The 12,841-nt window shown below is 43.1% G+C and overlaps 1 protein-coding gene and 1 pseudogene across 6 annotated transcripts in view; one reads left to right on the forward strand and one right to left on the reverse strand.

Moving 5' to 3' along the window:
- LOC115850479 (H(+)/Cl(-) exchange transporter 4) overlaps positions 1–12,841 on the forward strand; it is a 176,818-nt gene that overhangs the window by 37,747 nt on the left and 126,230 nt on the right. For all 6 annotated transcript variants that reach the window (XR_011377172.1, XR_011377174.1, XR_011377173.1 and 3 more), the window contains exons 3-4: positions 2,416–2,515; positions 6,721–6,908. Coding sequence is in view for 1 of the 6 variants with exons in the window: in XM_070044763.1 (XP_069900864.1) it covers positions 2,416–2,515; positions 6,721–6,908 (288 nt within the window). In the remaining 5 variants the exon portion in view is untranslated. The remainder of the gene's footprint in view (positions 1–2,415; positions 2,516–6,720; positions 6,909–12,841) is intronic.
- Positions 873–995, reverse strand: LOC115850059 (U4 spliceosomal RNA; annotated as a pseudogene).

Raw genomic sequence — 12,841 nt, forward strand, 5'->3', positions numbered from 1 at the left:
GGGGTCCTTGGCATGCGACTGGGTGCTGAAGCTTTAGAAGCGGCCCAGGTGGCCTGGGTCTGGAGAGAGAGGTCAGGAGCAGTTGGGCCCCAGAGCAGTGCCAGAGTTAGTGGGTTCTGGGGGGCAGGCTGGGGCTCAGTGACGGATGCTTAGCGGAAGCAGATAGAGGTGAAGGAGGGCAGCCAGCAGAGTGGCCACAAGTGAAAGGCGGGAGAGAGTGGCGAGGACGGGGCCCCCTCCACGGAGGGGTCAAGTCGGAGACGAAGCAGCCGTGAGGGGGCCGTCGGCGACCGAGGGCGAGCAAATCCAGCGCAGCGCGTGTTCGCTCAGCGCCGGTTCCTTGGCTCGCAGCCTCGCCCGCACGTGCGCATGCTCTATATGGCTGCTCCTGTGCTACAGCAGCAGAGTCCAGTAGTTGCCACGGAGACCATCTGACCTGCCGAACTGAAAATATTTACCTTCTGTCTCTTTACAGAAAATGTTTGCCAGCCCTTGCTCTAAAGGGTTATGAGGGGAATGATGATCTCAGGAATGTAGGTTTCTGTTAATACAGGGAGGCAAACGGGTGCTCTTACAATGTGTTTAGATGTAACCATCTGCTTGGAAAGCGTGATCCAGGCTGGCTCATTCAGCCTTCTTGCTGTTAATCAAAACTACAGTGAGGTATCACCGCACACTGGTCAGAATGGCCATCATCAAAAAATCTACAAACAACAGTGCTGGAGCGGGTGTGGAGAAAAGGGGACCCTCCTACACTGTTGGTGGGAATGTAAGTTGATACAGCCAGTATGGAGACCAGTATGGAGGTTCCTTAAAAAACTGAAATTAGAGTTATCACGTGATCCGGCAATCCCACTCCTGGGCATGTATCCAGAGAAAACTCTAACTTGAATATATACATGCACTCCAATGTTCATAGCAGCGCTATTTACAATTAGCAGTAATCACGCCTCGGATAAACCTCATTGGCTATGATACTGCCACTGCACAAAGCTAACAGCACTATTGACAATAGCCACGACATGGAAGCAACCTAAATGTCCACTGACAGAGGAATGGATAAAGAAGGTGTGGTACACGTATACAACGGAATATTACTCAGCCATGAAAAAGAATGAAATAATGCCACTTGCAGCAACATGGATGGACCTAGAGATTATCATACTGAGTGAAGTAAGTCAGAGAAAAACAAATATCATATGATGTTGCTTATATGTGGAATCTAAAAAACTGGCACAAGTGAACTTATTTACAAAACAGAAACAGACTCACAGACATAGAAAACCAACTTATGGTTACCAAAGGGGAAAGAGGGTGGGGGAGGGATAAATTAGGAGTTCGGATGAACAGATACACACTACCGTATATAAAATGGATAAACAATAAGGTCCTACTGTATAGCACAGGGAACTATATTTAATATTTTGTAATAACCTATAATGGAAAAGAATCGGGAAAAGAATATATAGGTATAACTGAATCACTTTGCTGTACACCTGAAATTAACATTGTAAATCAATTATACTTCAGTTAAAAAAAGAAAGCTCTTGGGACTTCCCTGGTGGTGCAGTGGTTAAGAATCCACCTGCCAATGCAGGGGACATGGGTTTGAGCCCTTGTCTGGGAAGATCCCACATGCCGCGGAGCAACTAAACCCGCGTGCCACAGCTACTGAGCCTGCGCTCTAGAGCCCACGAGCCACAGCTACTGAGCCCATGTGCCACAACTACTGAAGCCCACACGCCTAGAGCCTGTGCTCCGCAACAAGAGAAGCCACTGCAATGAGAAGCCCATGCACCTCAACGAAGAGTAGGCCCTGCTCGCCACAACTAAGAGAAAGCCCGCGCACAGCAACGAAGACCCAACGCAGCCATGAAGAAAGGAAGGAAAGGAAGGAAGGAAGGAAGGAAGGAAGGAGGGAGAGAGGGAGGGAGGGAGGAGGGAGGGAGGAAGAAATGAAGAAAGAGAAGGAAAGTTCGTTCTTGTTGTTAACGTGTAGCTTGGAAAATGAAAGAAGGAATTGAAGTCTTTGTCGAAGAGGGTCTTTTGTGAACAGACCTTACGATTTAGGCTAAAATAATGATTTGTATTCAAAACGGTGACACCGAAGTGATGTCTTCCTTCAGAATGGCTTTGAAATAATCAAAGATCACATCACACTTAGTGAGGTTTTTTTAAGTAAGTGAACTTTTTTGGATTCTTTGGAGACTACCATGGCATCTTTCTAGCTCTGTGAACTAGAAAGCCCATTTAACCACTGTGCTAGGTAACTGAAAGAGTCACGTTAGCGGCAGTCTAGTTGCTTCATTATATTCGTTTTCTCAATCACCGTGTTTCCTGAGGAAACAGTTTCAGAGAAGGAAGCCTGAATTGGAAAGTGTATCCACATCAGCTCCGATGTCTTTCTGCTTCTAGATAACCAGCAAAAGCAAGTCGTCCATATGGGAGTTCATCAAGAGCTTGCTGGACGCCTGGTCGGGATGGGCGGTGATGCTGCTCATCGGCCTGCTGGCAGGTACGTGGAGTGTTTCTCTTGTACTTCAGGCAAGGGGGCTGTTACTTGAAATACCTAAGGGCACAGTACACGACGATACACGTAACATAAATCTATCATCAGTAAAGCAAAAAGACCCCAAGGCATGGACAGGCCCAGGTACGGTCATTGGAGCGCAGTACCGAGAAGGCGGGTTGGCCCTTTCCACACTGTACAAAGGTTTACCGCCATGCTGGATTTTATTGAAAACACACCTTCTATAGTACTTGGCCACGTAGAAGGCGAGAAAGGACGGGAACATGTTGGTCTCTAAAAATAAAACATATGAGACTGGCCTTTACTAACACCGGCAGGCCCTGAGATGAATTGTAAACATCGAGAGATGCTCACGGTAACGCGAGACACCACAGGGTCTGAGGTAGGCCCGGGGCGGGGGGGTGCCTCCAGCCCATGGGTTGTTCTGACCCTCAGGGACTCCGTGTCCTTCATTTTTATAATCCCAGCACCATGTTTGTGAGCAGTAGCTGTTTACAGAATGAATGAATGAGTATCTGGAGGGGACACCTCCCCTTTTCATAGAAAATGCACAGCCCTCCATGGAAATTGTTTCCTGAAACTTACTTGCCTTTAGGAGGCTGTGAAGGTTAATGTCTAAGGAGAAAAAAATTTGATCATGCTGAAGAGATTCCCTTAAGAAACTCCCCCTGTCTGTAGTAACACACTAGTTCTGCTTATAGGACTGATCAGAGAATGGCTGTGTGATACAGGTTGAATATAGTACGTACTCGCAGAGCACCTGCGGGGCATAGGGTAAAATTTTGTGATTAGAGGACTTTGATTTCTGGCTGCCCTGTCACTCGTTACATCTACAGTGGTAAGAGGTGCCTGGTTGCCGGGGAGGGGCTCCCTCTGCCTGGCATGTCCTAAAGGGCCCAGGAGAGTGCTGAAGGGGCAGTCCTCTCCTTCCGGCCACAGCAGCTACCCACCCATTCCGCCCATCCTGTCCTTCTCCTCCCAGTGGCACTCCCGGTATATATTGGGAGCAGTGCTGGGAGGGAATTCGAGTTCATGGACATATGGCGTTTTGCCACCCATTCGTTTGGCTCTATGAAGTCCTTTAAAGGTAGGTGGGGTGGGGGGGAGGGCGGGGAGGGTAGTTTGCTGCGAACTTCGATGTCTTTCTTTAGAATAGATTTATAAAACTGTACCCTGTGTTATTCTTGGCTCCTGGGAAGGAGGGATGAATACGGGAAATGAAGGAATCAGAGTAGATGTCTTGGCGTCCTGCTGGAGTCACACAGCATAGATTTATCAACTGATCTCAGAGCCCTGTCGGGCTATCTTTAGCAAGTCAGATACCGACCATCGGGCTTCACTGTTAATCCGATTTCCATCAGTTCTTTCAGGAAGAATCACCTGGGGAATTAAAAAAAAATTCTGCTGCCCAGGCTTCAATTAAATAGTAGCTCCCTGGAGATGACACCCTATCATTGAGTAAAGCCCCCTTTCCCCTGTGATTCTGATATGCAGCCAGGGGTGAGGACTGCTGGAGAAGGGCGATCCCATGGTCACATCAGCAGATGAGTATAGGAGGGAGGCAAGAAAGAGATGATCTTGGCAGTGAAGGTGGCGAAAGTGTTCTTTTGATCTGGATGAAGGAAAAGCCAGAAAACTGCCCCATTCACCTTCCCGTTCCCCAGTGGCGAGCCCCAGGGGTCCCACTGTCTGGCTTGTCACCTCCGTAGTGGCAGGCAGCCCGGCATTATATTCCGACGCCCAAGACGGAGAGGCCCAAGCTGCGGCTCCTCTGCAGGGCGTTAACCAGGAGTCACCACTGGGTGTCGCTGTTGTACCACACAGGGCAGTTTTTGTTCCAATGTCGTCATCTGCTTGAGGTGTTCTCTGACCACCTTTTCTAAAAGCACGTCTCCCTCTCTGAGCCTCGTCGCCCTCGCCCACTATATGTATGTATGTGTGTGTGTACGTAACAGCTTTATTGAGATATAACTCACATACCATACAGTTCACCTAAAGTGTACAACTTGGTGGTTTTTAGCGTATTCACAGTTTTGCAACCATCACCAAGGCCAATTTTAGAACATTTTCATCAGCTCCCAAAGAACCTTCCTACCCTTTAGCTATCAGCCCCAGTGCCCCTAGCCTCCGCTCAGTCCTGGGCAACCGCTAATCTACTTGCTGTCTCTGTAGATTTGCCTACTCTGGACATTTCATAAAATGGAAGCATACAATATATGGTCTTTTGTGACTGGCTTCTTTTACAGCATAACGTTTCCAAGGTTCATCCATGCTGTCGCATGTGTCAGCGCTTCATTCCTTTTTGTTGCCATTGTAGGTGGACCACATTTTCTTTCTCCATTCAGCAATTGATGGGCATATGGGTTGTTTCCACTGTTCGGCTTTTGTGAATATGCAGTTGTGAACATTTGCGTACATGTCTTGTGTTGGGTGTATGTTTTCATTTCTCGTGGGCAGATGCCTAGGAATGGAAGTGTTTGGTCAGGTGGTGACTCCTTGTTTAACTTTTTGAGGACGTGTCCGACTGTTCTCCTGCACCATCGTAGGAAATGGCTGCCATTGGAACGTGCTGTATTCTCCTCTCTAGCACCTACCACCTTCTGTTGGAGCCCCTCATTTACTTACTTATTCAATCTAGTGTCTTCTCGCACAAGCTGAGATTCCACGAAGGCAGGGACCTGAGTTTGCTTTGTTCACTGCTGTACCCCAGGGTGTGGAACAGTACGTGGCATGTAGTACGTAGGTGCTCAATAAATAGCCCTTGAGTGAATGGATGGACCTGAGTTTCCTGATTTTCATTCGTTTGTTGCTCTCATTCATTCAACATGGATATATAGTTCCAGCTATGTACCTGACGTGAATACAATGGCCCTTGCCCACTTAAAGGGGACACAGGGTCTAGACACCTGGCTTGATCCCCACCGTGGCACACAAACCAGACAAGAGACTCCCCCCACCCTTATAGACTAGTTGGAGTGTGTGTGTGTGCATGTGAGGGGTGTGTGTGTGTGTGTGTGTGTGTGTGTGTGTATACACATATATATAAATACTGATCATATCAGGATGTGATAGGTATGGTGATGGGGAGTGCCTGGGAAGTATACTTAGCCCAGACTTAGGAAATCAGGGGAGGCTTCCTGAAGGAGGTGATATAAATGCCAGCATCTGGAAGATAAATAGGAGCTTGCCGGGTTGGGGGAGGACAGTGCTATCTGAGGCGGTGCAGAGAGGAGGGCCTGGTGTGCCAAGGAACACTGTGCGTGGGATTCGTGATGGAGAGAGAGGAACCTGGAGAGAAATGTGGGAACGGCGGTCAGAGCCTGCACGCTGCTGAGGATTCGGGTGTTCTGGCTAGAACAGTGGGCGACTGCTGATGGAACAAGGAGAGTGGCAAGGCCAGGTCGCCTGAGGCTGGCGTATGGCTGCCTTTGGGAATTGATGTTCTAATAAGGACCCAGTAAAACTGTGAAAAGTTTGGTAGCGCAAAGGTATTCCCTGCCTTCGTAAAAGACTGGAATGGGTTATTCTAGAAAGAGACCTAAAATGGCCTTCTCTGGCCCACTGCACACTCGATTTTATCCCACTCCTATCGGCCTTTCAAGTAGTTATTTACTTATGTAGCTCCTCAGTCCTTTATCCATAATTTTTTAAAAATCCAGAAAGTTCTAACAAGTGAGATTTTTCAAGCTGGATTCCATTTGATGGCAAAACTTTATTTCAATGACAAGGCAGTTATAAATGGTTTTGTCTCCATTTTGTCTGAATTGTCAGGTTTCCTGGAGGATATTCATGTGTGTGATGCCAGCATCCTGCCCCAGAAGCCGCTGAGGGGGTTACGTGATTTATAGGGTGTAGGTACCCTGTTTCTAAGATTCGGAGGGCTGGTTCTGAAAGCTGCTCGGCCCCAGGGGCTTGCGGTGGGGGTCAGCGCTGCAGGTCTCTCCCTCCCACCCTATCGAAGACCCCCGAGGACAGCGTATCATTGGCCTTTGTGTCTCACTGGGCTGGGCACCACTTTTGCCACACCTGGTGCCCTGCCACTCGCTCAGGTGACCTCAAGACTGAAGAAAGAGGCTTCCTGGGTGCGTGGCAGCCCGGGGCACGGGCATCTTCGCCTCGCCCTCTGGGCGCACGTGCTGCCCTGGCCCATGCCTGCCGTCCCTCTGAGTGGCTCTCGCTGCTTCTTCCAGGCACCCTGGCCAGGGTCATCGATCTCGCCGTCGACTGGATGACAGACCTGAAGGAGGGCATCTGCCTGTCCGCCTTCTGGTACACCCATGAGCAGTGCTGCTGGACTTCCAATGAGACCACGTTTGAGGACAGGGACAGGTGTCCCCTGTGGCAGAAGTGGTCGGAGCTGCTGGTGAAACAGTCGGAGGTGGGTGCAGGGGCGGGTCCTGGCTGGGAGCCCCATGGCTGGTGTGGGGGGACGTCCGAGCTCTCACCTTGCAGTGTCTCTCCTGACCGTCGTTGTGGCTACTACGAGTGCCACTTGGCTTTTTCTAGCTCTAGGGTTCAAACTTCACTTGGAAAATCCTTTTCCACTATTTCATGTGCACTATGTATGTATTTTCTTTAAAGCCTTTTGTTTGGCTTTATTTTTCTTACTGAGAGAGATCTCTTGATCATGCTGAAGAAATAGGGTTGATTTTTATCCCTTCTGATTGAGAAGAAAAGTTTTTTAATAACAGATTTAGTAAGACATGATCCATATTCCGTGGGGCGTACCCATTAACGGGTACAATGCGATGGCTTTTAGGATATTCACAGAGTTGTGCCACCATCACCTCGATCTAATTTTAGAACTGTTTTTTTTTAACATTTTTTTTATTCAAACAGAAAGTCGCAAAAATTATAATTATCCTCATCAGTTCACTCAGTCCCATGTTATTAATTTTTTCATCTTGGTCTTTTGTTAGCACTTTTATGAATTCATCAGTTTTCCATTAGAGTTCTGAAAATGCTTATTCATTCAGTTCAGCAGTATAGTCAATTACCAGAAACCTGTACTTGTCAGAGCCTTTTCCATGAATTCCTTGAAGATGAAACCCTTTTATAGGAACATTTTTGCAAAAGCATCAGAGTATACCCAGAACTGTCTGTAAATGACAAAAGACTTAAAAATGGCCATGGTTAAAGATTTGATGAAAGTTCATAATAATGCAGTTGACAAAGAAATTTAGTTATTTCTGAGATATACGTTTTAAAGTAATAACTAGAATTATGACTTATAACATTATACCAGGGCATATAAGATTTTTAGAATTTCATGTAATGTCTGAAACATTTATATTAACATATTTCCATACAAATAACCCAAAGAAAGTTTAGTATTAGTTTCTTTTTTTTTTTATACAACACGTTCTTATGAGTCATCAGTTTTATACACATCAGTGTATGCATGTCAATCCCAGTCGCCCAGTACAGCACACCACCATCCCCACCCCACCGCGGTTTTCCCCCCTTGGTGTCCATATGTTTGTTCTCTACATCTGTGTCTCAAATTCTGCCCTGCAAACCGGTTCATCTGTACCATTTTTCTAGGTTCCACATACATGCGTTAATATACGATATTTGTTTTTCTCTTTCTGACTTACTTCACTCTGTATGACAGTCTCTAGATCCATCCACATCATCCACATCTAAACATGACTCAATTTCGTTCCTTTTTATGGCTGAGTAATATTCCATTGTATTCTTTATCCATTTTTATGGCTGAGAAATATTTCATTGTATTCTTTATCCATTCTTTATCCATCTTCTTTATCCATTTGTCTGTCAGTGGGCACTTAGGTTGCTTCCATGACCTGGCTGTTGTAAATAGTGCTGCAATGAATACTGGGATGCATGTGTCTTTTTGAATTATGGCTTTCTCTGGGTATATGCCCAGTAGTGGGATTGCTGGGTCATATGGTAATTCTATTTTTAGTTTTTTAAGGAACCTCCATACTGTTCTCCATAGTGGCTGTATCAATTTACATTCCCACCAACAGTGCAAGAGGGTTCCCTTTTCTCCACACCGTCTCCAGCATTTGTTGTTTGTAGATTTTCTGATGATGCCCATTCTAACTCGTGTGAGGTGACACCTCATTGCAGTTTTGATTTGCATTTCTCTAATAATTAGTTATGTTGATCAGCTTTTCATGTGCCTCTTGGCCATCTGTATGTCTTCTTTGGAGAAATGTCTATTTAGGTCTTCCGCCCATTTTTGGATTGGGTTGTTTGTTTCTTTAATATTGAGCTGCATGAGCTGTTTATATATTTTGGAGATTAATCCTTTGTCCATTGATTCATTTGCAATATTTTCTCCCATTCTGAGGGTTGTCTTTTCATCTTGTTTATGGTTTCATTTGCTGTGCAAAAGCTTTTAAGTTTCATTAGGTCCCATTTGTTTATTTTTGTTTTTATTTCCATTACTCTAGGAGGTGGATCAAAAAAGATCTTGCTGTGATTTATGTCAAAGAGTGTTCTTCCTTTGTTTTCCTCTAAGAGTTTTATAGTGTCCAGTCTTAACATTTAGGTCTCAAATCTATTTTGAGTTTATTTTTATGTATGGTGTTAGGGAGTGTTCTAATTTCATTCTTTTACATGTAGCTGTCCAGTTTTCCCAGCACCACTTATTGAAGAGACTGTCTATTCTCCATTGTATATCTTTGCCTCCTTTGTCGTAGATTAGTTGACCATAGGTAGGTTTATCTCCGGGCTTTCTATCTTGTTCCATTGATCTGTGTTTCTGTTTTTGTGCCAGTACCATATTGTCTTGATTACTGTAGTTTTTTAGTGTAGTCTGAAGTCAGGGAGTCTGATTCCTCCAGCTCCGTTTTTTTCTGTCAAGACTGCTTTGGCTATTCGGGGTCTTTTGTGTCTCCATACAAATTTTAAGATGATTTGTTCTAGTTCCGTAAAAAATGCCATTGGTAATTTGATAGGGATTGCATTGAATCTGTAGATGGCTTTGGGTAGTATGGTCATTTTCACAAAATTGATTCTTCCAATCCAAGAACATGATATATCTCTCCATCTGTTGGTATCATCTTTAGTTTCTTTCATCAGTGTCTTATAGTTTTCTTCATACAGGTCTTTTGTCTCCCTAGGTAGGTTTATTCCTAGGTATTTTATTCCTTTTGTTGCAGTGGTAAATGGGAGTGTTTCCTTAATTTCTCTTTCAGATTTTTTCATCATTCGTGTATAGGAATGCAAGAGATTTCTGTGCATTCATTTTGTATCTTGCAACTTTACCAAATTCATTGATTAGCTCTAGTAGTTTTCTGGTGACAGTTTTACATCTTCTTTTCCGATTTGTATTCCTTTTGTTTCTTTTTCTTCTCTGATTGCCATGGCTAGGACTTCCAAAACTATGTTGAATAAGAGTGGTGAGAATGTACATTCTTGTCTTGTTCCTGATCTTAGAGGAAATGCTTTCAGTGTTTCACCATTGAGAATGATGTTTGCTGTGGGTTTGTCATATATGGGCTTTATTATGTTGAGGTAGGTTCCCTCTATGCCCACTTTCTGGAGAGTTTTATCGTACATGGGCGTTGAATTTTGTCAAAAGCTTTTTCTGCATCTATTGAGATGATCATATGGTTTTTATTCTTCAATTTGTTAATACAGTGAATCACATTGATTGATTTGCGTATGTCGAAGAATCCTTGCATCCCTGGGATAACTCCCACTTGATCATGGTGTATGATCCTTTTAATGTGTTGTAAGATTCTATTTGCTAGTATTTTGTTGAGGATTTTTGCATCTATATTCATCAGTGATATTGGCCTCTAATTTTCTTTTTTTGTAGTATCTTTGTCTGCGTTTGATATCAGGGTGATGGTGGCCTCATAGAATGAGTTTGGGAGTGTTCCTTCCTCTGCAATTTTTTGGAAGAGTTTGAGAAGGATGGCTCTTCCCTAAATGTTTGACAGAATTCACCTGTGAAGCCATCTGGTCCTGGACTTTTGTTTGTTGGAAGGTTTTTAATCACAGTTTCAATGTCATTACTTGTGATTGGTATGTTCATATTTTCTATTTCTTCCTGGTTCAGTCTTGGAAGTTTATACCTTTGTAAGAATTTGTCCATTTCTTTCAGGTTTTCCATTTTATTGGCATAGAGTTGCTTTTAGTAGTCTCTTAGGATGCTTTGTATTTCTGCAGTGTCTGTTATAACTTCTTCTTTTTCATTTCTAAATTTATTGATTTGAGTCCTCTCCCTCTTTCTTGATGAGTCTGGCTAATGGTTTAGCAATTTTGTTTGTCTTCTCAAAGAACCAGCTTTTAGTTTTATTGACCTTTGCTATTGTATTCTTTGTTTCTATTTCATTGATTTCTGCTCTGATCTTTATGATTTCTTTCCTTCTGCTAACTCTGGGTTTTGTTTGTTCTTCTTTCTCTAGTTCCCTTAGGTTTAACATTAGATTGTTTATTTGAGATGTTTCTTGTTTCTTGAGGTAGGCTTGTATAGCTATAAACTTCCCTCTTAGAACTGCTTTTGCTGCATCCCATAGGTTTTGGATCATCGTGTTTTCATTGTCATTTGTCTCTAGGTATTTTTTGATTTCCTCTTTGATTTCTTCAGTGATCTCTTGGTTATTTAGTAACGTCTTGTTTAGCATCCATGTATTTGTGTTTTTTACTTTTTTTCCCCTGTAATTCATTTCTAATCTCATAGCCTTGTGGTCAGAGAAGATGCTTGATATGATTTCAGTTTTCTTAAATTTACTGAAGCTTGATTTGTGACCCAAGATGTGATCTATTCTGGAGAATGTTTCATGCACACTTGAGAAGAAAGTGTAATCTGCTGTTTTGGGATGGAATGTCCTATAAATATCAATTAAATCTATCTGGTCTATTGTGTCATTTAAAGCTTCTCTTTCCTTATTTATTTTCTTTTTGGATGATCTGTCCATTGGTGTAAGTGAGATGTTAAAGTCTCCCACTATTATTGTGTTACTGTCGATTTGCTTTTTTATAGCTGTTAGCAGTTGCCTTATGTATTGAGGTACTCCTATGTTGGGTGCATATATATTTATAATTGTTATATCTTCTTCTTGGATTGATCCCTTGATCATTATGTAGTGGCCTTCCTTGTCTCTTGTAACATCTTTATTTTAAAGTCTATTTTATCTGATATGAGTATTCCTACTCCAGCTTTCTTTTGATTTCCATTGGCATGGAATATCTTTCTCCATCCCCTCACTTTCAGTCTGAATGTGTCCCTAGGTCTGAAGTGCGTCTCTTGTAGACAGCATGTAGATGGGTCTTGTTTTTGTATCCATTCAGCAAGCCTGTGCCTTTTGGTTGGAGCATTTCATCCATTCACGTTTAAGGTAATTATGGATATGTATGTTCCTATGACCATTTTCTTAATTGTTTTGGGTTTGTTTTTGTAGGTCCTTTTCTTCTCTTGTGTTTCCCACTTAGAGAAGTTCCTTTAGCATTTGTTGTAGAGTTGGTTTGGTGATGCTGAATTCTCTTAGCTTTTGCTTGCCTATAAAGCTTTTGATTTCTCCATCAAATCTGAATGAGATCCTTGCAGGGTAGAGTAATCTTGGTGGTAGGTTCTTCCTTTTCATCACTTTAAGTATATCATGCCACTCCCTTCTGACTTGTAGAGTTTCTGCTGAGAAATCAGCTCTTCACCTTATGGGAGTTCCCTTGTATGTTATTTTTCCTTTTTCCCTTACTGCTTTCAATAATTTTTCTTTGTCTTTAATTTTTCCAATTTGATTACGCTGTGTCTTGGTGTGTTTCTCCTTGGGTTTATCCTGAATGGGACTCACTGCGCTTCCTGGACTTGGGTGGCTATTTCCTTTACCATGTTAGGGAAGTTTCAACTATAATCTATTCAAATATTTTCTCTGGTCCTTTCTCTCTCTCTTCTACTTCTAGGACCCCTATAATGCTAATGTTGTTGTGTTTAATGTTGTCCCAGAGGTCTCTTAGGCTGTCTTCATTTCTTTTCATTCTGTTTTCTTTATTCTGTTCCGCAGCAATGACTTCCACCATTCCTGTCTTCCAGGTCACTTATCCATTCTTCTGCTTCAGTTATTCTGCTATTAATTCCCTGTAGTGTATTTTTCATTTTAGTTATTGTGTTGTTCATCTCTGTTTGTTTGTTCTTTAATTCTTCTAGGTCTTTTTTAAACATTTCTTGCATCTTCTCGGTCTTTGCCTCCATTCTTTTTCCAAGGTCCTGGATCATCTTCACTATCATTATTCTGAATTATTTTTCTGGAAGGTTGCCTATCTCTACTTCATTTAGTTGTTTTTCTGGGGTTTTATTTTGTTCCTTCATCTGGTACATAGGCCTCTGCCTTT

The sequence above is a fragment of the Globicephala melas genome, chromosome Y (assembly GCF_963455315.2).
Source record: "Globicephala melas chromosome Y, mGloMel1.2, whole genome shotgun sequence".
Lineage (NCBI taxonomy): Eukaryota > Metazoa > Chordata > Mammalia > Artiodactyla > Delphinidae > Globicephala > Globicephala melas.